Source organism: Aricia agestis, chromosome 6, assembly GCF_905147365.1.
Source record: "Aricia agestis chromosome 6, ilAriAges1.1, whole genome shotgun sequence".
Lineage (NCBI taxonomy): Eukaryota > Metazoa > Arthropoda > Insecta > Lepidoptera > Lycaenidae > Aricia > Aricia agestis.
The window spans coordinates 5972481-6000346 of NC_056411.1; the positions used below are offsets into that span (position 1 = coordinate 5972481).

Genomic DNA, 27866 nt, shown 5'->3' on the forward strand with positions numbered 1-27866 from the left:
GTATCTTAAGATACCGAGCGATATGGAAATATATATTTCTTAAGATAAAATATTAAGATACGATATTTTTAACTTAAAATTGGGTGTTTTGGGTGGGTGAAAACTAAATATTTTATATTTTCGAGTTTATGTATATTTAAATCGACACAAATAGGTGCACCGAGTTATTCCTATTGCGTTCTCACTTGACAGTGGCAAAATAATTAATACCACGCGAAAAGAAACGACACTTAAGTATGTGTGCACGTAAAATCGCTTGCGGCTATTATTATAGTAATGATGTGAGCGCTATAACATGGCGGTAGGGGCTATGTGCAGGGTCTACAGCACTGAGCAAAGCAGCTGTAAGGATTCCTTCAGCACCGTGTACTTCTACTGCTGTAGAGCGGTCCTTTAGTGCCTGGACAGTAATACAGTACACTAAAAAAAGAAAATATTGACAACGGAAAGAGCAGAAAAATTAGTATTTTTATGCTACAATTGGAGTTTACCCTTAATTCGACGGATTTTTTTTTTCGTGCTTTTTTTTTTTTTGTTCATATATCTTTCCTTTAGTGTCTAAAGATGTACAGAAAAATATATAAAAATCCCTATTTGACAATTTTCGAGAAAATGATAATACTTATAGTATATTATACATTGCCGGGTTCCTACAAAACATCCTTCCATATTATACGTATAGCCCGCTATGCTCTGATTCAGAGCACATTACATTTAGTTATTTTTTTAGAAATAAAATAAATTAACAAGAAATAATTGATTTTTAGGCTAAGTTAGGACAAATAATAACTGTTCTTTAGCTTGTTGTTATTGGGGGATGAAACATAGGTGTAGCTATAAGTTTCTGCAAAAGATAATTATAAATGTCTTTTTTAGGACCTATGTCCACAGAGAGTAGTAGCTACATTATAGACTTAATTTCAAACGTAGTATTCAACAAATTGGAGGTTTTCTTTAAGGATTTGAAAATAAATCAAAATTTGACTACTATGAGCTACTATTAAGAGACAGCAGAGATTCGCAGATGAAAGCTTCGAGTAAAAGTAACTTTTTTTCAGTAAGCCACATCTTACTGAATGAGGATAAGAAAGCTTTTGTAAGAGCTAAGAGAGGGTAGAAATATATAATTCATAAAATAACCAAAATATTTCTTATAGTTAACAGTACAAAAGTAAGCTAACTGCCAACCCCGTGTGGGTACTATCAAATCTGAGACCAAATATCTAAATATTAAGTCTAATGAAGATCATGGACGAATTATAAGTCCAGTTAATCCAACAGCTCCAGCTTCAGCAGTTAACAAAAGGTCCAGGATGGTATAGTACCTACTTTATCATTAATTCGACGAAGTGAAACCCGCTATACATAAACTTTCGTAGTGTGATTTCAGAGAATTCGGCAATGTATAATCGGCTAAAAGTATAATTTAGGCATAATTATAGGTATGATATGATAGCAGATTTGTCCAAATTATTATTCAGGCGCATGATTCAGATAGTTAACAATAAAATATAACTATTGCTAAAGTGTAACTTAGACCATTAGGTATAAATATCTTAAATAACATTATTTAAAAACGTATCATGCAAACGATCCACTTTGGTTTACACTTTTCGATTTTTTATTTTATTTTTCTTTGAAACATATAAAATAGTATTTTTTTTTGTAAAATCTTGAATAGTTTTTGAAAACTATAATACAGAAACCTCTTTGAAATATGGAATAATTTACGAGCTAGAATTTTTGAAAGTAAACGTATAGCCCGCTATTTAGGGTCGAATTGAGGGTTAAACAAATACCCTGATGATGTTTCTGATGACTGTGTGCCCGATTCACCGCCAGTCCCGATGGAGTCTCAAAGCCCTGAACCATCTACATCTGGTCTTTTTTATTCTAACCAAATTTCTTTTTTCAAAATCAAAATATTTTAGAACGTCACTTTTAGAACGTCTACATGAGGTCTACCACCGGTTCGGTAACTAATCCGGCGAGAAGAACCGGCTGATGATGATGATTAATCTGTGTATCACCTAATTTGTTGGTTTTTATTTATAATACTTACCTTTTTCTATTAAACTTAAGTATAAAATATATACTCTCTATAATAAATCATTTACAATATTTATTTTGTTTTCACCCAGTAAAATGGGTGAAAATGGGTAATAACCGGGTTAAAACCCTAATCACCCAGTTTTAACCCAAATGGAATGAATGGGTTTTTACCCACTACCCATCTCTATCTGTTTGTCCATCTGTCTGTTTGTCCGTCTGTCTATTTGTCTGTCCGTGGCATGAGGCATCGTTGCATCCAAACGGGTGGACCGATTTGATATAGTTTTTTTTTTTACCTAAAAATACTGTCGATAATTTCAGCTCATTATCGACTGTTTTTAGCTATAGTTCATCATCATCAGCCCGCTCAGTGCTGAAAAATTTGAGTTTGATCTACTCACAATTATTGAGTCGGGGTTTGTTTTTAGATTCATTAATTTAACGTTATACTATGATGGTAAATTATGAAAACTACCATCAGCTCTACCTTACATTTTCATGCAACTCGTCAGCAACTCTCTGTGCTAATCCTATAGCGGCTACACGACGGGGCTCCGACACTATGGCCGCCGCGTCCGTCCGCCATTTTCTTAAGATGGCGGCCGGCACGCGCGTCGATTTACCGCAGCCTGCCGCGCCAACGATAACTGTCACTCTGGACTTGTCTATGGTCGATGTTATTTCGTCTCTGAAAAAGAACAAAAAGCTTATGTAAAAAAAAAACTTTTTTCAATCGAAGGCCCTTGAAAATGGTTATGAACAATGATGAAAAACTCAAAGCAGATATGTTACTACCGCGCGCATTGTGAAGATTCAAATACGGCCCAATTGGGCCGTCTGTTGTTTAGTCTGCATCGAGCGCAGTCACGAACGTGCTGCGTCTTGTCTTACCTTAATAAATTGAAAATGACGTCGTGCTTGTATCAAAAATGTGCCAATTATGACTCGAAAGTAAACAAAACACATGGAATCTCTTACCACATGTCTTGATTGCAATAAATACCTCGATTATTTACATTTTCAATTATTTTTTCGAACAATCTGGAAAAAATCGAATTTTCGTCATAGCTCAGGTGAAGAAAGAGACAGCGATACGATTTGACGTTTAAAAATAGAACTGTCTCTTTTATGTGAATGGTTTTTCGTATCTTTTGTTTCACTTATCTGTCAAATTTGTCAATGTTTGCAATTTTGAATTTGAAAATTGTTCGGAAGAGATTTAAGCTGGAAAATAGTATGGACGTAACATATCTGTTTAAGTAGAATATCATTGGTTATGAATAATTATGATAGTGATTTTAATTAGAAGGTAATTTACAATAATTATGAGGTAGTTAGTAGGTACTACGCGTGTAACAGGTATTTTTGTTTGTAGGGAAAATATTTAACATTTTCGTCAATGATAATAAAATAATTATGGTTGTATTATGCTAATGAATAGATAAGTACATAATATTAAATTGAATTAGGCTCTTATGTAGGTACTTTCATCTCTTATGTAGGTACAGGTTAGATTACTCTTAGCTGTCAACGTAGTCACCTACCATCTATAACTAGTGTTACTATAATATTATAGTTCTAAAAATAAGGTTGTCTGGAAGAATCGCTTGTAGCGATAAGACCGCCTTTTGTACTTTTTACTCAATAGTTCTAAGTTCTGTATGTCATGGTTGTTTGGGTGCAATAAAGGATTTTCATTCATCCATTCATTCATACTTTAGTATATTTACCTATAGCTAACAATATTTTTAGAAGTTAAATTAATTATTTAACAAGATGCTACCCGCAGCTTCGCCTAGAAAAATATGGCGCGAGAACCGTGCATTTTTCAGTGATAAAAACGATCCCATGTCCTATTTTGTTAAGTTAAGAGGTTAAGAACTTTTACAGTTAAAATATTAGTATGGATCATGTCGTAACTCGTAAATAACAAATAAATAGGCTAACAACTTTCATTGTAATGTTTGTTTATGTGACATTCATTTAAATAAATAAACATTTCGAAGTCACCACACGATATTTATTTGGGGAAAACCACCGCATTTATGACGCACATAAATATATAAACAAACTGCGATGTAAAACTGCATTCGTGTCACAATAAATAAACTTATTTTGAGCATTTATTTAGTTTATTACTACAATATCTTCGGATCGTATTTTGGAAATCCCTTAAGAAAGTAGGTTATTGGAATCGTTTAAAAAGTGTAATTAATTCCTAATGTGATTTTATTGGACGAAGTGGGAGATTTAACGTGGGGAGCCATGCTTCGGCAAGAATGGGCCGGCTCGACCGGAGAAATACCACGTTCTCACAGCTAGGAATCATTTTTAGAAAATGTAATTTTATTCGTGTTCTATCGAATACCGAGCAAAGCTCGGTCAAATAGCTAGTGATTATTATGCAAGAGAAAGCACTTTACTATTTAAACGACCCAGTAAAAAGTATATCGCCGATGATGCTACCAACGACAGCGAAAGTTTGAAAGTGAAACGGATACGTAGACGTGACGTAGCACTGACGTAGATGACGTAAAATACGTCACGATTCACGACTATGTTCACTTTCGATTTCTACGACCGCTTTCGTCAGTAGAATATCCCATATGAAGGCATCAAGGTAGGAACTAGAAACCCGTGTATGTATTGAACTTAGTACGTCCAAACATTATAAAGGATAGAGCGAGCGACTGTCAAGTTGACTCTTGGGCCATTAGAATTTCAGCAAAATTGCAACGAGAAATACAGTTGAAAGGTCAAAATCAGCCAAGTGCGAGTCGGACTCGCGCACGAAGGGTGCCGTACCGTTATCGTTATAGAGCAAAAATAGGCCAAAAATTGTGTTTTTTGTATGGGAGCCCCCCTTAAATTTTATTTTATTTAAATATTACTATAATTTCATAAATTAAACATGAAATTAAGACTTTTGTGAAAATTTGAAGTGCCTACCTGCGGGGCTAAAAATGGTCACATTTAGCAATTCCTCTCAATCAATTCAGCAAATGAATTGTCAAAACTGTCAAACTGACAAATGTCAAATCAATACAAAAATACAGAAATGAATTGCAAGCAGAGTTGCATTTTGCGATTTTAGAAAAATGAATCATATTATGATTAATAACATGATTCTTCAAAGCGACCATTTAAGCCCCGCTGTTGTCATCATTGATATTTGATACCGAGCAAAAAATATTTGAAAAATCACGTTTGTTGTATGGGCGCCCCCCCTAAATATTTAATTTATTTTGTTGTTATAGCGACAACAAAAATACATAATCTGTGTGCTCTCTAGCTGTTCCTTGAGTCACAGCCTGGAGACAGACGGACAGTCGACAGACATCGAAATTCAGAAGTCTAGCTAGAGCGGTTCTTAAGATAAAGCCTGGAGACACACAGACGGACAGACAACGAAGTCTCAGTAATAGGGTCCCGTTTTTACCCTTTGGGTACGGAATCCTATAAATTTATGTTTGGACATCCACCAGTTACACAATATTGGTGCCGCCTACGTCCAACAGTCGGTGACTTTTGTAGGAGGAAAATAGTACATTGCAATAGTATAACGTATACGTTATACAAAAAGTTGGTCAGAATATTAAAAATAAAAATATTTTAACCTAATTTGTAAGAAAAACCTCAATTTTGACAACCCTATGAATCGTAAGTTTCCACTTATGTAAGTACGTTTTCCTAATGAAAACCGCTAGTTACAACCACAGAATTCTACGAATCAGTTCAGGGGTCAACCCGTTTACCTCATACATGGTCTAACACATGTACGGGGTTTTTGAGCCTGCTATAATTAATTTTTCCTCGATGATGAAATTAATCTATTGTTTTTGATTAATCTATTGTTTTTATTAGTTAAATCGATAACCCTTAGGGTGGGTTGCACCAGAGGCGTGGTTAAATTTAAAGTTATGGTTATAGTTAAGGCTAATTTAAATTTAACCTTAAATTTGACCACAGAATTTGACAGAAGACGTTGCTGGTTCGACAAGGCTTTAAATGAACGTGGGCGGTAAAGGAGAACTGTCAAAAATTGCGTTTTTGTATGATGACATCGTTAGTTCCTTTTTTCACCACATACATTACATTGACAAGGCTTTAGCCTTGTTGAGCTCTATGGTTATGGTTAAATATGGCGTCATTTTTTGACTTTAACCAAAGATTTGATATTTTGCAAAGTTATAGTTAAAGTAAGTTGGTGCAACCCACCCTTAATACCAAGAATAGAGGATACCAAGATTTAAGATTGAAAACAATTTTTGTTGAAAAAATTATAGAGGTACTTATTCCGAATATAAAAATATTAATTTAATGTTAAAATGAGGTTTTTTGACAGAAATTTAACTATTCATTAATCACTAAACTGTACTCGGCGAAACATGGCGGTAGCGGTCTTTGACTCCCTGTCAAAAACTAGTCATTTTCTATATACATATAAACCGCGATTGACAGTGAAGGGGTCAGATGTTGTCAATCGCGGCTTTGTATAGAAAATGACAAGTTTTTGACAGGGAGTCAATGACCGCTACCATCATGTTTCGCCGAGTACAGTATAGACCAGGTATTCCCAAACTTATTTTGTCTACTGCCCACTTTGTAAACAAAATATGTTTTAGAGCCCCCCTTGTTTCAATTTTAAATGCATCCAGATGAAATAGATCACCCCCCAAGCCTCTACACAACGCCCCCATTTTTTTCTGAGTCCCACACCGTCCCCCTTTAGACCTCCAGCGCCCACAACGGGGCGTTATCGTCCACTTTGGGAAATACTGGTATAGACTATAGAGCTTTTCATTGGCTAATCCAGCCATTCTTACAGTCTGCTCCGCGGAGGCCTGGGGCTCTCTTGTAGTAAAATTGTTATTAGAAATGTCATGAGACACCAGCATGAAGACAATTCATTCAAAGGACAATCCTTTATTGGGTGTCCGTCAAAAATGTCAATTCTTAAAAGGGTTCCGTCACCAAAAAGTTTGAGAACCACTGGGCTAACCCAATAAGTAACAACACTATTGTAACGATGCCAAAACATGATTTACTGACTCAGATATCTCATATCTACCTCACAAACTAGATATTTAAGTCAGTAAAACCTAACCTCGTGAACTAGTTATTTAGTCGGACTCGGCCTAGATATAGACTGATCCGAATATCTCCGTTCTCGAAAGTGTATCGTGAAATCGTTGGAGAGCGCTGTGAAACGCCGACATACATACAACTGGGTTACCGTGTCTGTTACTTTCGATTTCGTTTCACTTTTTACTTGTAGAGTCTGTTAAAGAGGTTGCAACTAACTTAACCTAACCACACTGATAGTAATGACCTCTGTAGCTCAGTTGGTTAGCTTAAGCTCAAGCCGGAGCCGAATCCCTCCGAGGGGACTAAAAGTTCTCGAGTCATGGATGCAGTAGCTCTACCATGAGTTTAAAGTTAAAGCTATAGTATTTATTTTGACGACCTTTGTGGCTCAGTTGGTGGGCTATCGGTAGCTCAAGCCGGGGGTCGCGGGTTCGAATCCCGCCGACGGAACAAAAATTTTTCAAAGTTCCTGGGCCGTGGATGTGTTTTAAATATGTGTATAATATAATAAAAATCTTAAATATATGTGTAGTATAAAAGTATTAAATATAATTCCGTTGTTTGGTAACCGTAACACAAGTCCTTCAGGTACTTAGCCCGGGGCCAGACTGACGTGGTGTGAAGCGTCCATAGATATTATTTATCGATACTCGATACAGACTACCGTAAATATTTAGCATACTAAATTTTTACGGTAATTAAATTTTAGTTCCGCAGGTAATTAGATTTTAGTTCCGCAAGTAACCGCTAGAGGCGCCGTAAAATTTGCCATACTAAAAATTTACGGTAGTCGGTATCGAGTATCGAAAAATACTATAGCTTTAAACTCATGGTAGAGCTAAAGGATGCTATAAGTCTAAAAGCCTAACGTTAAGGGCCTGTTTCACCACTTTCTGACAAAGTGCTTAATAGGCTATTCACAACTTTTTTGACAGATTCTCCATACTTGATCTGTCAAGTTAATTGGTAAATAGCCTTATCAGGAAGTGGTGAAACAGGCCCTAAGTGACTTATTACATCCATTTATTTCCTTAGAACCGCCTGTTATAGATTTATTCTTAAAATTGCACGGTGAAGATATTTCTTGAAATTCAAAACCGCAAGCTACGAATAATAAATGCTATTTGTAGACCGTACTATGTTGTGTATTATTTTGTGTGTTAAAGAGCGTGTTAAACACACAAAATAAAGAAGATGCAAAACCAAAAGAAGTGCCTGATAAAATTACCTGTGTAACTTTTATTAAAATTGGCCAATCCTTTCGTAAAATAACTAGCGACCCGCCCCGGCTTCGCACGGGTATAAAATGTATTATAGCCTATTATCACTTACTGAAGAAATGATTAAAATCGATTCAGTACCTAGTTTTTAATTATTTTCATTACTACCCGTGGCCCGCATTGGTCGGTACCGCCGCAAAAACTACGTCCCGCAATTTTTAAATCTGTAATATCTTCGAAAATATTCCGTGTCTGGACCCCCAGGACCCCCCCCCCCCCTTATATACGCCCATGAGCGGAAGCAATGTAAGCGAAAAAAAAAGTAATTATTTACGACATCACATTAGAAACCCCAAAAATAACAGTATTTGTCCACTATTTAATGAATGTTATTATACTTATAGACCTTCCTCTTTTATCACTCTATCTATTAAAGAAAACCGCATCAAAATCTGTTGCGTAGTTTTAAAGATTAAAGGGAACAAAGGGACATGAGGGAAAAAAGCGACTTTGTTTTATAATATGTAGTGATTATCAAACGTTGATTTCTACATTTTATTACAACTAGAGATCGCCCAGTGGTCGAAATTCGACCTTAGTTTCAATGGCATTAGGACTACTACGTTTAATTTGTAATAACATATTGACTCTATCATATATTTTTTTTCAACTTTCGTCTCTGGGACTCAGCTGATCTCAGACTGGCCGTGTGCATTGTCTAATAGTATCTAAGATTCAATAAAAAAAACTATAATCCACATAGACAGTATATATTAAGTCTATGATAATCCATTTTCAATTTGTCAACTTGTCAGCAGACTTCAACCAGACATAAAAGAGTATTATAATTCGTATGAATAGGTTTTTCACTCAAAAATCTGTCATCTTCTTGAGTGTGCGTATTGTAGTGTGTGTAATGTTTTATTTGTTAAAAAAATGTGTGATAAAAGCATAATTTCATAATAATATTAGCTCGATGCACTCCTTCACCATATAAATCATAGACTTATTTATATACTTTGTGGCGGTACCCACAATTCGCCTAACATTCCTGCATCGCGCTATCGAAGTTTTCTGAGCGCGTCGGTATATATACGACAGCTGAAATGACGTCAGTGGGCTTCGGCCTGACCGAGCATGCTATCTCGCTCGGTCGGAAGATCTTCCTTTTCGTTCTTTATAAACTATAACTGTGCAAAATTTCATTCACCTACGTTTCCGCATTTTTCGTCAAAAGGGATACAAAGTTTTTCGCTTGCGTATTAATATATATATTTTTTTAGTTCGACGTACTGGGATAGAACAAGAAACAATTCTACTTTGATGTTCTAGTGCATCGAACGTCACTTCTGACCTTCATTATAACGGTCACTCTGAGGTCATGTTCAAGACAAAAGGGGGACGCTGGGTCACATATCGGGTCAGTGTGTCGCGGCAGGGACGCGGAGGTCACTCGGAGCGCGCCAAGGTTATTTGGAGCACGTGTACGCGAATGTTGTATAGCGATGTTAGTGTGCAACATCCATACTAATATTATAAATGCAAAAGTATGTCTGTTACCTCTTCATGTCCAAACCGCTGAATCGATTTTGCTGAAATTTGGACGTATGGAGATAGGTACTTTTATCCCTGAAAATTGTATGGTAAATACAATGTTATGACTGATATTTTATGCGTAAGAGTCAGGGTTTGATCTCACTCTATTCGGACGGTTTAATATGAAGAGAACTGTATAATCATTTATTTAACTGTGTTTTTCGCTATAATATAATTCTTTTTGAACATAAACGGATTATAAAAAAAACTATTTATGTCACATAGTTAAATAGTTTGGTGGTAAAAATATGAGACAAAACATTGCCCTTTGGCCATCTCTTTCGCTCTAAGCGATATAGCATTTTTTCTTTTTTTTTTTGATTTCCCGATTTGATGTCATTAGTTACATAAATCTTTATTGTATTCGTATTCTTTTGCCTAAAGTTAAACACATTTTATAGCAAACAGTGATACCTAACTGATATGGAAGAAAGTTTGCTAGTAAAAAATCGGCAGGCGCAGTACACACATAGTGTTTTACATCCTTACGCTAAAAATGAGTTACAAGTGGTCCGCCCAGGCTCCGCTTTTAGCACTCTGGGATATTTTAGCTAACACGGGTGAAAGAATTTTTTAACTCGTTCCAGTGGTTCCCAATATTATCGCGTTCAAACAAACAAACTGAAGTGCTTTATAATATTAGTATATATATTGGAGGTTTGAATAATATAACAGACCTACAAAGCTGCTTTGGTAGCTTTTTGCCAAATATTTTTTCGAGACGCCTTGCTGTTTCGCTGTTTTACTGTTTAACAAATGACACACACAGACAAACAGACACAGTGGTGGGGCAAGACCTAAATTTGATGTAGGCAAATAACATACACGTCAAATTTACAATACCTACCCCCATTATGTGGGGGGTTATAGACCGACAAGGCTTTAAATGAACGTGGGCGGGGGCGCTGCCGGTAAAGGAGAACTGTCAAAAACATGTCAAAAGTGGGGTTTTTGTACGATGGCGGCGTTAGTTCCTTTTTTCGCCACATTCATTTGAAGCAGAGGTTCCCAAACTTATTTTGTCTACCGCCCACTTTAAGAACAAATTATATTTTAGCGCCCCCATTGTTTCAATTTAAAATGCATCCTGATAAAATATATCACCACCCCACACCCCCTTCAGACCTTCAGCGCCTACAAGGGGGCGTTATCGCCCACTTTGGGAAAGGCTTATTTAAAGCCTTATTGGTCTATAAAAATTCACTTACATGTATTGGTCTATGGGTAGAGGAGTCAGACCCTCGTCATAGTTGTCAAACTTCTCTTTCAGCACGCGTTGACGTCTCGACAGAAAAGATGGAGACGGAGTCACACTCTTCCCGTACACCGGATGCATGTTCATCCTAAAATCTAACATAATTATATTGAAAACTAAAATATCTAAGGCTTATATTATTATCCAACATACATAGTTAGTGAAGTTACATACATACTGTATAGCCTGCCAAAACCTTTTTTTTTTGTTTTACTGTACTGTACAAAATCAGTTGAAAATAACTATAGTCACTACAGTAAAATTGCAAAATTACTTTGGAATTTGCGCTTACTTTTAATTAACGAAGTTAAATGTTATATCAATTTATTCAGTCTATTAAAAATTATATCTCCTGATGGCTTTATTAAGAACTAAAGGCGTCGTGTAGTAAAAATTGGTATTTTACTGTACAAAATCAGTTGAAAATAACTATAGTCACTACAGTAAAATTGCAAAATTACTTTGGAATTTGCGCTTACTTTTAATTAACGAAGTTAAATGTTATATCAATTTATTCAGTCTATTAAAAATTATATCTCCTGATGGCTTTATTAAGAACTAAAGGCGTCGTGTAGTAAAAATTGGTATTATCCGCGCGCAGACGGATTATATAATATATAGAACGGACGGACGGATTATAACATTTATTTCCGCCGCCCCCTGTACGAGATCTACCGACTACCACCCCCCAGACGCTGCCGCTCCTAGGCCGCGGCCTATACGATCTATTTATAAATCCAGGGCTAACATGTATTTCAAGAATGATTCCTCCAGCAGTTTTCTAACTCTTGTTATACACAGATTATACAATTAGTGACTCTCTAGTGACTACACCAGCGTTGCCAGATTTTTTGTGCCAAGTCGGGACTTTGGAACTTTTTGAGAGAAAAAATAGTAAATATATTCTTCCATCAAAATCAGTTCGAGTTATCCCTGAAAAGCGGGACTGCACCTGTCTCGCGCGGGACATTTTATTTTGATTTAAGGGGGCGACTAACCCAAAATTGTCGATTTATAATTAATTTTTATACTTAAAAAAATAAGCCCCGAATTGTTTCATTTTCTAAACAAAGATACTACATTATATTTCCAAGAATTAAATCTGAGCGAAAACACTCTCGACAGAAAAAAATTACAAAGATGCATCTAATTTTCACAAATTTTTCATATATTGCCATAACCGTGCATTGAACTAAGTTCATATTTTAACACATTGTATAAAATTATATCATTGGGACACTGACTTGGCGGATTTTTAAATGTTGTATATTTATCGAATTATTAAGAAAAAACTAACTTGGCGATGAATTCGCGCCGTCTTTTTTCCCTTGGCATATGAAAGACGGGCGTGAGTGTGAAGAGAGAAGGACGATGTTTGATTTTTTGCAATAACCCTCTTAAAAATCGTGACGTCCCGCCAAAACCGGGACGTCTGGCAACGCTAGACTACACCAACCATATAAGCAACGTAACAATCTAGTGAATCTACATCGTTAACTGTTACCCTACAAACTTATAAAGTCATTCTGTCTTTGTCAAGTGTCTATTCTTATGTGCCAGACAAAGATAACCTACCTTCAAAATCTGCTAACTCTGTGGTCGAATCTGCTAACTCCCCACCATCTGTTAGAAATAAATATTATTATTTTTTGATAATAATTATGTAATTTATTGATTAATTATTCACACTAACTAACAAATTCAATTGAAATGGAAATATTCATACTAATACATATTATAAATGCGAAAGTGTCTCTGTCTGTCACCTCTTCACGCCCAATTCGCTACATCGATTTTGCTGATTATGGAGATAATTATGGAGATAATATTTTGATCCCGTCTCGGGAAAGTACATCTAGGATGTACTTTCCCGAGAAAGTATGATGGCTCTCCCACGTTAGCCAAAGTGGCTAACGTGGGAGAGCCATCGTACTTTCTCGGGATAGACCAGACCATACTTCGGCACGAATGGGCCGGCTCGACCGGAGAAATACCACGTTCTCACAGAAAACCGGCGTGAAAAAGCGCTTGCGCTGTGTTTCGCCCAGTGAGTGAGTTTACCGGAGGCCCAATCCCCTACCCTATTCTCTTCCCTACCCTCCCCTATTCCCTTCCCATCCCATCCCTACCCTGTCCTATTACCCTATTCCCTCTTAAAAGGCCGGCAACGCACCTGCAGCTCTTCTGATGCTGCGAGTGTCCATGGGCGACGGATGTTGCTTTCCATCAGGTGACCCGTATGCTCGTTTGCCCCCTTATTTCATAAAAAAAAAGATACTTTTTATCTCAGAAAATTCGTTTATCGCGCGGGAATCGTGGGATAAAAAGTTTCCCGAGACTCAAAGTATCTCCATACCAAATTTCAGCACAGGACAAACAGACACACTTTCGCATATTTTATAATATTAGTATAGATTACACAATATTAGCATACCTTCATCAATTGTTGAATCTTTGAGTAATACTGGTTGTATGTGTGCCATTCTTTTACTTGCTTCTACAAAAGTTTCTTCATACAAATTTTCTGAAACATAACAAATAACAATAAATAGATGTCAATTAATCATAGTAAATATTTTAAAATAGTAAATTTTTACAAAACAAATCCCCAATGCATGTTAATTTCTTTCAAACTATTTTCCTACTTTCTTTCAAATTTTTGATACTATTCTTCTAATTTAGTACCATTGGAATGCACTCATCCTACTTCTAATAATAATAATTGTACACAGAAGTAAACTAATAACTAGTACCACGTCATTAAACCTACGTGTTTTTTTTGTTAGTGCTTAATATATATTTTTTAATTGTTTGTATTGATAAAATTGTTTGTATTAATAAATAAAATAAAATAAATAAATACTTATGTAAATAAAAGAGTTTTAAGACTATAGTTCTGATTACATCTACCGAGTAGAGTCGTAAGACAGTCCCCTCTGCTGAGCACTCTGTATGTTTAAATTATATATGTGCTCGGACAAGGGCACTGTCTCACCACTCTACTTGGTAATTGTAATCAGACCTTACTGGATTATACTTACTTATATCTCTTTCATAATCATCAAATATTCTATTAAGTCTTTCTATGGAATTTTCTGTGACGGTTGCCTGTATTTTGTGGTCCAAGCTATCTTTTAGCTCGTTGATAACATTCCTATCATACATGGGGTTACCCTTTATATCTATACACTTTCTGTTGAACAACCATTGCACTGCCTGCAGAGCAGCCTTTTCCGCTGCTTGCCGTTTTGATTTTGCTGTACTGAAAACATATAAACATAATTTATTGACTTTTATGTTACATAATTATTATTTATTGTAAATAGAAAAGAATGTCTGAAATGAAATTGACTTGTTAAATGATTATATATGAGGAGCTGGCGCACAGAACTTGATTAGTCCGCAAGAAAAAAAAATTACACAGTGGTTAAAAAACTAGTATTATCATGTATTATCTACTACTACTACTGAACTAATCCGGTTTTGTTTGAAAATGGACTTTCTAAAGCCTTTTTAACCAGTTTTGATTGAAAATATTAACATAGATTGACGCAGATGGGTCAAGAGATACGTGGGAGAGCCATGCTTCGGCACGAATGGGCCGGCTCGACCGGATAAATACCACGTTCTCACAGAAAACCGGCGTGAAACAGCGCTTGCGCTGTGTTTCGCCGAGTGAGTGAGTTTACCGGAGGCCCAATCCCCTACCCTATTCCCTTTCCTAACCTCCCCTATTCCCTTCCCTTCCCTACCCTCCCCTATTACCCTATTCCCTCTTAAAAGGCCGGCAACGCACATGCAGCTCTTCTGATGCTGCGAGTGTCCATGGGCGACGGAAGTTGCTTTCCATCAGGTGACCCGTTTGCTCGTTTGCCCCCTTATTTCATAAAAAAAAAAAAAAGAGAAGACGAGAGACGATTTCGCACTCTGGTGGACTTGTCCGGTTTTGTTTGCCAGCTCCTCATATAGTTTAACAAGTCAATTTGATAGATAAATATTTCAGTACTCTGATTTGAAACATTTAAAAACAAACAAAGCAAATAAAAATATTTCAGTTATGATTCTTCAAAGGTAAGCAGAGAGGTAAGTTCCCTGTGTATAAGGGGGATATAACTAGTATATTGAGCTCTTTAATTCATCAAGCCCCATACGGTCACTGGTGACCGAGACACAATAGAAATTCTATTGTGTCTCGTTTTTCCACGATCGACGAATTATAGAGGTTTAAACTCTTAATGAAGAGTTTAAACTTATTTTTATAACTTACCTTTCGAATTTGACTTTTTCAGGCCATGTAAAAGTATATACACATGTCCAGTCATTGGTAAAAACAGTTTTTCTTTTGCTTCCTTTGGGTGTAACCACTGTTTGCTTGTAGCTTATATCAAATATGTTATCGGGTGTTTTTGATGTTAATTCGTTTAGTGTTACTCTCGGTTGTGGAAATATTACACTAATTTTATTTAATTCTGAAAAAAAATTGATTGTGTAACATACTGTGACCAAGTAAGTACTTACCTAATAAGTAAAAAAAAACATTATTCAATGATTATGTTGCCCAACCTTTCTGATGTTCTTCCGACTGTTCATGTATTAACTTATCTATAAATCCCTTAGCATAAAACCTCTTTGTTATTACAGATAATTCAGAATTGCTTTGGTTTATTTCATTATATCTACTGGAAACTGAAAACATAAATAATGAAAATATTTAATCATCTTTGATGTGTATGATAATGCTTTGATCTGTGGCGGTAATCCTACATCACACTATCTAAGTTGCTATTGTAAAAATCATAATATACTGGCTAACTTTATAAATTTATGGTAAAATCTATGATTTTTATTACTTGTCCTAGTTATCTAAGCAAGGCCATGGAGGCAGAATGTAAGTAAGGCCTTACTTAGCATTAGTAATTATTATGATAACATAGTGATAAAATTTGTGCCTCATAGGATGAGATTATAAAATTTTATAATATTTAGAAATAAAGTTTAGAGATCAGCTCCTTAGAACATTTTAATTTAATAAAATAAAATATTCAAGTTTTAAATCTCCCATAAAATTGTAGTTGCACACATTTATGCTTACCGTAACATTTGCAAACGGAATATTTACTATACCCCAAAAATCCTTTAACTGACCGCGATAATTTTATACAATTAGACTTTTGTAATAAAAAGTTTATCGAAAACATTTTTAAAACCTTTTCTATCCTTTTGGGTACTTTTGGAGGTTATGCAAAATATAAATAAAATCTTCTTCTTCCTCTTTGGACTAAGTATATTCAAAGTAATTTGCCACCTACGTCAAGTACTAACTGTTAGGCAAAGGACAACATATTTTATGATTTTAAATTGATTTTAATGCATCCATAGAGCAAAAATAAGTAATAAAAACACAGCGGGAGCAACGAAAATAAATCAATAAAATTCACATACGTCTAGTAGCACGCACACAAACAACGTGCCGAAGTCTGCCGAACTGAAACGACGTTAGATGATGCACGGCATCGCCGCACCGGCGGCTGTGCCGGCCGGTCGGAGTTACAGATATACTATAGGGATAGTGGATATTACGTATGTCGGAGTGTAGGGTGTAGGCCTCGGATTTGGAGTTTAATCATGCATGGAGGACGAAAAAATGTTGCCTGACACTGCGTCCGGCTCCTCGGCTATGTGTAGGCTTATAATGGAGAATGTTACTAGGTATGCCAAATTGCTTGAAATTTTGTCACAGTAAAGCCTGTATGTATATAAATACACTAGTTTTTGTTGCAGTCAAAAATACCTAGTAGTTTTGATTTTATAGGCATTCAAAGTTTCGAAAAATATTGATTCCCGCTAACAGTCCCGCGACCGCTTGTGACGTCATAGCACAATACCGCCGCGCGGGCCCCATACAATAAACGTGATTTTTTGCTCTATCTCAACAAAGGCAACAGGTAGGCACTTGAAATTTTCACCAAGGTCTTAATTATATGTGTACTTTAATAATTAATAATAATATTATAATAAAATAAAAAATTAAGGGGGGCTCCCATACAAAAATCACAATTTTTGGCCTATTTTGCTCTTTAAACTATATTCTCTATTTTAGACGTCGTCTATTTTAGACGTGGGAAAGCCATGCTTCGGCACGAATTGGCCGGCTCGACCGGAGAAATACCACGTTCTCACAGAAAACCGGCGTGAAACAGCGCTTGCGCTGTGTTTCGCCGAGTGAGTGAGTTTACCGGAGGCCCAATCCCTTACCCTGTTCCCTTCCCTACCCTCCCCTATTCTCTTCCCATCCCATCCTTACCCTCCCTTATTACCCTGTTCCCTCTTAAAAGGCCGGCAACGCACCTGCAGCTCTTCTGATGCTGCGAGTGTCCATGGGCGACGGAAGTTGCTTTCCATCAGGTGACCCGTTTGTTTGCTATATATATATATATATATATATATATATATATATATATATATATATATATATATATATATATATAATCATTGTGGTGGTACGGAACTCTTCGTGCGCGAGTCCGACTCGCACTTGGCCGATTATTTATTTGTATTTTTTTACTAATCGGACTCGCTCATGAATACACATACCGTTATAGAGCAAAATAGGCCAAAAATTGTGATTTTTGTATATGACCCCCCCTTAATTTTTAATTTTATTATAATATTATTATTAATTATTAAAGTACACATATAATTAAGGCCTTCGTGAAAATTTCAACTGCCTATCTGTTACCGTTATTGAGATAGAGCAAAAAAATCACGTTTATTGTAAGGGGCTCGCGCGCCGCGGTATTGTGCTATGACGTCACACCGTAACCGGCCGCCCGCATCGTACAGTTACAACTTGTTTTGCTTATAAATCGGAAACTAATTAACGTATCCAAGTAATTCTTTCACTAATATTCTTTATTTTTGACAGAGAATGTGGACTGCTAATAATCAAAATTAGGTAACATTCTCCATTGTCGTTATGCCTGGGCCTCACCTGCGTAGTGCTTCGTGCTTAAAACGATACCATTGAACGATCTGCGTGTATCGTCCAATGGTATCGTCTCATAGCACGAAGCTTCGTACGATAGACGCATGTGCGGCCGCGGTATTACAGAATTTCTTGATTGGGTCGCCGTGCTCAAAGCCCGCGATAAAAGCTATATTCGAAACCATTAGGCTATCCGTTTAAATTTATATCACGGAAAAATAATATATTTAATAATAATATTATGTACCTTATCAAGAACAGACACGCGTCATGAACTCATGACTCATGAGTCGCGACCATAAAGTTAATATACCTAGCGGAATAGAGCAACAATCTCGAGCTGCTGTCAAACGTAACCAAAATTGGTTTTCATCTGTGTGAAAAATATGTGTAGGTACGTATACACTTACACAAGCATGCTTGAACATAATTTCTATGAGATTAAATTGTCAACGTGCGGCACGTGCCGACTGGACGTCAAAAAAAGAGTGCTGCTGTCATGTATTCCACGTCTCTTTTTACCACGCAGTGTTACTGATAGTGACATCTCTCTCTTGCTCAGGCCTTTGTTTCTCTATTCCGCTAGGTATATTAACTTTATGGTCGCGACCTGCGGGCCATTGTATGCAGCCAGGTGCAGCGCGATTAGCGAACTTCGAATTAAAAAAATAATATATTAGAAGAGCTCTTCTAATAATATTTCTTTGCCCTGCTCTGTCTGGAAATTATAGCGTAAATAGGTACCAGGAAATATTAATTTGTATGCGGTATGATGACGAAGGTATAACTCTTATGCCGCGGCCGCACATATTGTGTCTATCGTACGAAGCTTCTTGTTATGAGACGATACACGCAGATCGTCCATGAATGGTATCGTTTTAAGCACGAAGCACTACGCAGGTGCGGTCCGGGCACTACAGTAACCAAACAGTAACCACTCGTAATTTCTGTGACTCACAGTCAGAAATTACAATTCATTTATTATAATTAATTGTGTAGTTACGTAAAAACCGCGTAATAAAATTGGTGATGTGCATTATTGGATTGGATGACGTCAGAGACCAGAGCTACCCGCAAGAATCAACGCAAATTTCGGCAATACAAAATTATTAAGTACCTATTATTGTAGTTAGGAAATAAATAGTTTATTCATAGGCAGGGGCAGACCTACGTAATTTGGTCGCGTTAATTAAAAACGATCACTAAATTCATTCAAATTCTTTCATATACTTATTGAATTTAACTCGGCTTCCGTATCCATTCGGCCTGTGAGAGGGAGGCATTCAATCCCAGTTCTCTAGCTCATATTTTGTTTTTAATTTTTACCTCATGAGATTGTGAGATTTTTTTTTAAAGAAGGCAGGTCGCTGTAGCCCTGACGTCACTGCGACCCATGAGGATCTATTGTGACTCCTTCGCACTAAAGTATCATCCCCAACCCAATACTGCTCATAAATTGAACGATATGGTTGGGGTTGGTGCCACGAATTTCCTCTGTGGACGAGTATTCGTGGCGACCAAGGTGCCTGTTCCTGCTCTGTAGTAGGGCAGGGCAATCGAGGAGAAGGTGAATAGGTGTTTCATCCTCCTCCTCACAGAATCTGCAAGTCGTTATGCTACAAATACCCATTCTGTTTAGGTGTTTGTTGAGCTTGCAGTGCCCAGTTAGGCTTCTGGTAAGGATTCTTAATTGGTTCCTACCCAAGGTGAGCACTAATTCTGATTGTTTCTTGTTGAAGTCAGGAATTAGTGCCTTGGAGTGTTCAAGGCCAGGGGTCTCAGCCCATTGCTTCCTGCATAGTCTGTGACCCCATTCCTTGAGCACTTGCTTTGTGGTACTGGGAGTTATACCACAGACTGGTTCTGGACCATATATGAGACTCTCGGCCCCAAGCCTAGCCAGTTCGTCAGCGGTTTCATTGCCGGGGACGTTGCTGTGGCCCGGGACCCATACTAGGCGGATGTTGTTGTTCCTTCCTAGTATGTTTAACGTCTCAACGCATTCCAGACCTAATTTGGACGAGACTTCTGCGGCAGTCAGTGCTTTAAGTGCAGCTTGACTATCGGAGAGGATAAAAACGTTTTTATTAACTAGGGCCATCTCCAGGCTTTCTAGTGAACAACCGAGGATAGCGAAGACTTCAGCCTGAAACACGGTCGCAAACTCTCCCAAACAGGCGTATTTGCCTTTTGGTGGCCTGCCTCCGTAGAATCCGGTTCCCGCACGGTTGTCTTTCCTTGATCCATCCGTGAACCAAACTATGTCGCTAGGGCGGACATCGATTGGGAGTTTTCTTTCCCAGTCCTCCCTGGAAGGTATAAAAACCTGGTACTGCTTCGAAAAGCTATACACCTTGATCATGGCATCTGATGGCATGGCCATGATAGGTGATTCACTAAAAGACTGTTCCAGCTGTCGAAATGGGGTGGAGACCCAATTCGTCCTACCCACCGTCCTGGCCCTGAGAGCCACCTTTTTGGCCTCCATCTGAAAAAGCAGAGGAAGCGGAGTTAAGTTGATCAGGGCCTCGAGGGAAGCGGTGGGTGTTGACGAGAGTGCACCCGTGATTATTAGACATGCCAGTCTCTGTACGCTGTTTAGTCTTTTATTACACTTTACTTGTTCAGCCTTTTTACTGCGCACACTGCGCAGCCATAATATGTGGTAATCGGTCTCACTACGGCTGCATATAGCCATAGCATTGCCTTCGGCCGAATACCCCATTTAGAGCTGACAAGCTTCCAACAGGAACCCAAAGCACATCTAGTCTTTTTCGTAATATACTCGATGTGCTTATTCCAAGTGAGTCCTTTGTCTAGGATTACTCCTAGATATTTGACATCACCCGCAAACTTAATAGTTTTCCCGAAGAGTGTTGGGGGGTCTTAGTCCCTCCAACTTCCTCTTTTTGGTGAAAGGTATCAAGACCGTCTTATCAGCGTTTACTGTTAGCTTGACCCTTTGGCACCAATCCTCGACGACTCTTAGTGCTGACTGCATCAACCCAGCGACCACCGATGCGCATTTTCCCACCACCATAATCGCCAGGTCGTCAGCGTACCCTTGAGCGTAGTACCTATGAGGTTCAGTTCCCTTAGTAGCTCATCCACTACCAGGGACCATTCCAGGGGTGACAGCACACCTCCTTGTGGGCAACCTTGTGTCAGCCTGATTTTGAGTGTCAGGTCCATAATAGTCGATGAGGCTACCCTATTGTCGAGCGTGGCTTTGATCCATTTCCTAATTGTTGGATCTATATTCTTTGAAGCCAGGCCATTTGTGATAGAGCTGGTTGAAGTGTTGTCGAATGCGCCTTCAATATCGAGGAAGACACATAACACAATCTCTTTGTCTTCAATTGCTCTATCAATCCGATCTACCAAGTCCATTAGGGCCGTCTCGGTAGATTTGCCTTTTTGGTAGGTATGTTATCTTTCATGCAGCGGCGTTTTAGTGAGATAGGTGTCCCTTATGTGTAGGTTGACCACCTTCTCCATTGTTTTAAGCATGAAAGAAGTGAGGCTAATTGTACTGTATGACTTTGGTAGAGCTTTGTCTCTGTCCCCACTTTTGGGTATGTAGGACACCCTTACCTTTGTCCATGCCAATGGGATGTAGCCCCACGCAAAACTTGCTCTGAATATTTTCAGTAGCATAGGAAGGATAATGTCCTTGCCCTGCTGTAGGAAGGCCGGAAATATATTATCCTCGCCGCCGGTCTTGTAAGGCTTGAAACTGTCAATTACCCAAGTGACTCGGTCAGGCTTAAACATCACGGAAGCTCTTCTCCAATCGTCAACTGATGGTCTCGTTTTAATAATCGTATGAGAGAAGGCTTCGTGATTTTCGAGATGGATACTGTTGGAGAAGTGGACGTCGGCTAGTAATCTTAGCGTTTCTTCCGCCGTTTTAGTGTAAGTACCATCTGGCCTTTTCAGAGTGCTGGGATGAGAGCTAGGGGCCTTAGATATGACTTTATATAGTCTGGAGGTTTGCGAGGTGTTATTCACTTCCTCACAGAACCTTGCCCAAGAGCGTCTTTTGACCTTCCTTAGCTCCCTATTAAACGTCGTCAGGGCGGTTCTGTATGCGTCCCAGTTCCCGTCTCTTTTGGCTCTGTTAAACAGAGCTCGGGTCTCTTTCCTGAGTTGCGTCAGAGTACCGTTCCACCAAGGTACGTTACGTTTATTTGACGTTTTCTTAACAGGACAGCTTCTGAGGTAAGCATCATTCAAGCTATGCTCCAGCTCTCCCACCGTTAGTTCCAGTTGTACTACGGTCTTGACAGCTTTGTTGACTGCTGCGAGGTTTATCTGCAATTCCTCTCTGAATACACTCTAGTTTGTGGCCTTTGGATTCCTATAAGTTACCTCTTTCCCAGGCATACTGTCATGTCACACCAGATATCAAACCTAATGTAACAGTGATCGGACAGTGAGTTATCGTCCGATACATGCCAGTTACAGGCGCGATGTCGTATAGGGCCTGTGCATACTGTTATGTCAAGGACCTCCTGTCTCAGTGGGTTGATAAACGTTGATTTAGTACCCTGATTCCTAGTGTGGAGGTTATTAGTAAGTAAGAAGTCAAATAGTTTCTCACCTCTGGAGTTTACGTCGGTGCTGCCCCAACTTGTATGATGTGAGTTGCAATCACTTCCCAGGATAAGTTGGATGCGCTGATTCCCGACGTAGTCTATTACCGGTGATAGCTGCGTTGTGGGGTCCTGAGTGTCTCCAGGTAGATAGGCGGAGCAAACCATCAGTATGCCTGCAGTCCCGCCGGGCTCCTCAATATACGCAGCTACTGTGTCATCTGTACACAAGCAAGAGACACACAAAAATTTCATCCTCTTGCTGAAGAGGATGCAGGATCTGGGCCTCTGGCCATGCTGAAAATAAAGTACGTTACCTGCCAGTCCAAGGCCCATCACCATGTTCCCGTTGATCCACGGTTCTTGGATTAAAGCAATTTCGAGCGCCTCCCGGATGAACTTCTGACAGAGTACATCGGTGGCAGCCTTCGCGTGTCGTAAGTTGACTTGTATTACTTTAATAAATTTTTTTTTGTGTAGTGTTACTGTGGAGTGTAGCTGTAGAGTGTTAAAGTGAATCTATGTGGATGGATGTGTGTGTGTGTTTAGTCTGTGTGGTGCAGGTTAGGTAGTCGGAGCAGGGGGTTTCGCGCCACCTTGCGACTTGAGTGCTCCTGCGCTAATGAGGGCAGCTGTGCTGGCCTCCTCACAGTGCAGGCGCCCCCAGAGCCACCGCGTCCACCACGGGACTGTCCAGGCCTACCCCTACTCACAGTTGCCACTTTCAGGGGAACTTGAGGTCTGGGATTGGTCTGGGCAGCCGGGCGTCCGCCTCCCCTGCTGGTGTGCACGTGCAAGTTTTGTGCTTGCACGTGTAGAGTGTTGGGCTGAGCAGTAACAGTAGCAGATGATGTGCCGCTGCTGCCAGCTTGGGGCGGTGCCGTGCCTCTATAGCCTATAGGCTTGATAAGAGGTGCTGGCCGCCGTCCTTTATGTGAGGTGTGGGGCTGAGAAATCCCACGAGTAGCTAGGGAAATAAAAGGTCCACCCCCACAGAGCCCCGCATGCAAGGGTAAGGCTATTTACTCCTCGAGGTCGCCTGGTATCGAGGGTCCTTCGTTCGCGGCTGACTTCCCCCAGCCATGCATCCTTCGGCACGGGTCGGATAACACCGATTGGATTGGGTTTTTGTTGTCGAGTTGAGTTCTGGTCTGGGTTGGGGCTCTAATGCTGTGAGCACTAGAACCCCAAACCAGACCAGACCTCAACCCAACCCAGACCGACTGATCCCAAATCTGACAGCAACTTGTCGCAGCCGTTTGGGGGTAGAGACGCACTCGTCCGCCCGTCGAGACCTGGCTGTTTGCACAGCCAAGCCCCGACAGGCCCAGCCGAGCCCGCCCCCTCCCCCAAACGGCGGCAACGCCGCAGTCAGGTCCGGGATCAGCCGGTCCGCCGGTCGATCGGCCGCCCGCTTGCCACATCCGCAGATGTTTCAAGCGAACGTTGCCCAGGGACACCGTCACGATTACTTCACCAGAACCCAGAGAATCGTCGACATACAGATTTAATCCGTTAGTCGGCGGCACCGAAAGACTGGAGAAGTATTCGTGCAAACTTGGAGGTAACCGGAAATCGCCCCCTTATTTGATATTGTGAGATACGGTACCTACCAAAGAGAATATAATCACTACGTTTTAGTACCTACTCATATTATGTTAAAAATCACGAATTCGAAGTCTAAGATTTTCTTAACAATATTATAACGCTGCTATACCAACATGTGCAAGAAAAATTCAGTGAAATATGATGCACAACAAACACAGACAATAATATAATATGCAGAAGTATAATTAAAGTAATATATTTAAGGAAATCTTATTATATTGCTTATTTCAAACAATAATATAATAAGTTAAAAAACTTTTAAAACCTTCTTAATCGCAATCATAATAACAGAAACTAGCGCAGACGAAGGTTTGGAAAACAGCTAATAAACCTTTCGTATGTTGAAATACCGGCTTCCGGTATAAACACAATATTCGCCCGCTCTGTTGACATACCGGAAGCCGGTATGGGTAAGTGTGTTCTGTTATTCGCTCTAAAAAAGTCATTGTATATCACCTTATCCTTTCTAACACGTTACAAATGCATAAAGAAGAAAAAGGCCGACTAGTGACGCCAAAACTTGCGCAGCATTAGTGAAAAAAATTTAAGCACGAGTCATTCAAAACTTCGCCATTGCTTAGGTGACTACCTAATTGTTGTGTTGGTGAAAACTTGTATTTATCTTAAAGTGATTCGCTGAATATTAAAAGAAACGATGTAAGGGTAAGTAATTATTGATTATAATATATAAGTACTAATTATATAATAGTTCTGTTAATTTTCACTAAAAATCGGTCTGTAACTATCAGCATGTTCAATGTCGAACGCGTGATGACGATTTTATTGTCATATTTCAACCAGAAATGGATAAAATGGCAAGTTGATGTTAGATCTAAAACGGAAAACTAATTAGTTTTGATATATTTCATAGGTAGCATTATAATATTTCTTTCAAAAACATGAAAAATATGTTGAAATATGGGAGTACGTAGTATCATACCGGGAGCCGGGAGTCAACAGCATACGTAAATCGTAATACGTATGAACTATGACAGCTATGTTTTTGTGTTTCTGGGATGCTACCTAAGTCATATTATCTAAGTATGGATATGCCTCAGGAATATTTTTGTATGCATTAAAATTTTAATTTATTTTTTATTTTCGCACTTTTTAAATAATTATAACCACTATAACTTTAAACACGGTTTATTTAAATAATATTCAAATAATAATAGTATAATTTAAGAGAACACACAAATTATAATCAAGGTAGAACAGAGTAGCACTTAAATGTTAAGCCACTAAAAATTAGAATGATAATGCCCGGCGCCGGTCTATTCCCGTTATTTTATAGGGTAAACCGGTGGGGGAAGTTCCAACTTGTTTCTCGTTTACACGAGTCGTCGCTAGGTGGCGCCTCGAGTTGCTAACACACTTTTTTCGTTATCGGTTTTTCTTTTGGTTTTTGTATTGAGCTTTTGTTTTAATTTAAGAAAATAACATGTTTGCACTTTTTTTTATTTTTTGCATTATTTGTTTCTTTTTTCGCTGTTTGCACTAGCTTTTTTTCTGCTTTTTTATATACAAAGACAACGACGATCTCGGGGACGACGTGGAAGTGGAGCGACTACGCGCGGGGGTCGAGGGGTGCACAGGGCAGGGGCCGCGCGGCGGTCGTGGTTCTGGTATCGGTGCTGGTACTGCTGGTCTTGGTGCTCATAGGCCTTCAGTTTCTGACTCGTAATTGCGTCTTATTTTTACTTACAAAATGCTTATAAATATTATTAAGTACTATTAATAGTGAATAAAGTATTTTAAACAATTAATTTATATTTTAGTGTAACTAGTGGAGCGTTGCAGAGCTTTGACGAGGTCCATGCTATGGAAAGACCACTCCACGAAAGCAGGAGGAGGGAGCTGCCGCCAGTGAGGACAGTACCTGAAGGGTAAATTAATGTTAAATTATTATTCTATAGCAATTGTTTCATTATGCTGGTATATGGTAATAAAATTAACACTTTTTGTAGATCCCAATCCTTAGGCCGGCGCCAGACATGTGTTCAAATACGCAAATACCCAAGTGTGGCACTGACATTTGCCTATTTGTGCAAAGTTTGTACACACATTTGTAGTTTGCCATCATGAGTCGGTTTTTTTGCGCACATCAAAGTAAACAAACTTCAAAGTTTGTGCGGCCTGCCACACTTGTCGCACAAACTTTGGACTTTGGAGCAATTGGAGATTTGAACGTCAATAATGAAGTGGAGTAATGACTTAGTTATCGAATTTCTTGAGCTTCTTCAAGCAGAAGCCTCAAAAATTTAATTATATTATAAAAAATGTACTTAATGCACTCAAATAAAATAGATTGATAGCGTCCACAAAATAGTCGTCCAATCTGTCAGCCATCTTTGCAATAACTGTGCCGTAAAACATTTGAAAACAAGTCTGGCAGGCATATTTGTGATCCTGTTTGCGCACGTCAAAGTTTTCAAAAAGTTTGCTCAAACTTTGAAGCACATGTTTGGCGCCGGCTTTATGGTCGTCCTTACAAGAAATGGACGCCTCCCCCTCCACGAGTGAAGAGCCTCTGATGTGCTCGGCTCCACCATCTCCGGCTCTGTAATTATACTGTTATTTTTAAAATTTTCAAATCTCATTAGTTATCAACCGTAACAATTAACATCGAATACTTATATTTGCAGGTATGTTGAATGTGGTGGGAGCGGGCAGTCAACTCCCCAAATTACAGCTGTAAAGAGACCCGCGTAAGTTTTCATTTATTTTATTTGTTACTAAAGTTTTATTTTATGGGAAAAAAAATATTTACAATAACACTGCTCTTTTTGTTGTTACAGAAATAATGTCTGTAGTGGAAAGGGCGAGGAGGTTCCGGCTTCGAGGAGGTGCTTGTAAGTTCAAAAATGAGCAAAATTATATTTTTAGTTATTGCGATACCGGTACTCATTTTCTTATTTTCTAAGGATTCCACCAGTCAGGGCTTCATCTTCATCATCAGCCGTCAGGGCTCGTCCTTTGAGGGACGAGGAAATTGCCCAAATCCTGAATAATTATGGTAAGTAAATATTTAAAAATTATGGGCATCATCTGTTTACATAGGTAAAACAGACTACAGTATATTATTGTTATTATTTACACAGGCAGTGAAGAGGATGCTGACAGCGATGATGAAGATGAAGATTTAGTTCAGCCAGTGCAGATGCCTAGGAGAACTGAAAGACTTTTTATGTCTGAGGAAGAGACTGAGGTGCAACCGATAAACGCAGCCATTGATTTTTAGTGGCCACCTCAACTTTCCTCCGGCCTGCAGCCCCAACCTAGCGCCCAGAAGCCGAACCCGAACCCAACGCCGAGCCCGAACCCAGCGTCGACCTCGAAGCCACCGCCGAACCATACAATAAATTTGATTTTAGGTGGAGAGAGTTTCCAGAATCTCAAATTCCTCCTGAATTGAGAAAGGAACCTTTCTCCGAGATCAATTGTGATCCCACAGTTCCATTGACGAG

At 38.8% G+C, this 27866-nt stretch overlaps 3 protein-coding genes and 1 long non-coding RNA gene across 4 annotated transcripts in view; 2 read left to right on the top strand and 2 right to left on the bottom strand.

Moving 5' to 3' along the window:
* LOC121728439 (ATP-dependent RNA helicase DHX30-like) overlaps positions 1–16454 on the bottom strand; it is a 32980-nt gene extending 16526 nt beyond the window's left edge. Inside the window, exons 1-8 of the mRNA XM_042116633.1 lie at positions 16304–16454; positions 15775–15897; positions 15479–15680; positions 14253–14473; positions 13646–13735; positions 12787–12834; positions 11165–11306; positions 2545–2740 (exon numbers count right to left, since the gene is read on the bottom strand). Of these exons, the coding sequence (XP_041972567.1) occupies positions 2545–2740; positions 11165–11306; positions 12787–12834; positions 13646–13735; positions 14253–14473; positions 15479–15680; positions 15775–15897; positions 16304–16409 (1128 nt within the window). The 5' untranslated portion in view covers positions 16410–16454. The remainder of the gene's footprint in view (positions 1–2544; positions 2741–11164; positions 11307–12786; positions 12835–13645; positions 13736–14252; positions 14474–15478; positions 15681–15774; positions 15898–16303) is intronic.
* LOC121728457 lies at positions 1393–13726 on the top strand. Its single transcript, XR_006035809.1, has 3 exons — positions 1393–1403; positions 7850–7857; positions 13641–13726. It is a non-coding gene; the product is annotated as an uncharacterized LOC121728457 (long non-coding RNA).
* Positions 16455–21625: 5171 nt separating the features above from the next.
* On the bottom strand, positions 21626–23133 carry LOC121728097. Its single transcript, XM_042116204.1, has 3 exons — positions 23109–23133; positions 22800–23012; positions 21626–22497 (listed from the first exon to the last, which is right to left on the bottom strand). The coding sequence occupies exons 1-3, from the start codon at positions 23131–23133 to the stop codon at positions 21626–21628; spliced, it is 1110 nt and encodes a 369-aa protein (XP_041972138.1).
* A 2723-nt stretch (positions 23134–25856) lies between these two features.
* On the top strand, positions 25857–27640 carry LOC121728107. The gene is made up of 8 exons (XM_042116217.1): positions 25857–26079; positions 26178–26285; positions 26367–26376; positions 26876–26961; positions 27045–27107; positions 27198–27251; positions 27324–27415; positions 27501–27640. The coding sequence occupies exons 2-8, from the start codon at positions 26221–26223 to the stop codon at positions 27638–27640; spliced, it is 510 nt and encodes a 169-aa protein (XP_041972151.1). The 5' UTR covers positions 25857–26079; positions 26178–26220.
* Positions 27641–27866: the final 226 nt, after the last annotated feature.

Coding starts and splice junctions, on each gene's coding strand:
- LOC121728097 (XM_042116204.1), bottom strand. CDS start 23,133: ATGGTGATGGGCCTTGGACTGGCAG. Junction 23,013..23,108: donor GATGGGCCTTGGACTGGCAG/GTAACGTACTTT, acceptor GCTTGTGTACAG/ATGACACAGTAGCTGCGTAT. Junction 22,498..22,799: donor CACCGACGTAAACTCCAGAG/GTGAGAAACTAT, acceptor TAAACCTCGCAG/CAGTCAACAAAGCTGTCAAG.
- LOC121728107 (XM_042116217.1), top strand. CDS start 26,221: ATGGAAAGACCACTCCACGAAAGCAGGAGGAGGGAGCTGCCGCCAGTG. Junction 26,962..27,044: donor GCTCCACCATCTCCGGCTCT/GTAATTATACTG, acceptor TTATATTTGCAG/GTATGTTGAATGTGGTGGGA. Junction 27,108..27,197: donor ACAGCTGTAAAGAGACCCGC/GTAAGTTTTCAT, acceptor TTGTTGTTACAG/AAATAATGTCTGTAGTGGAA.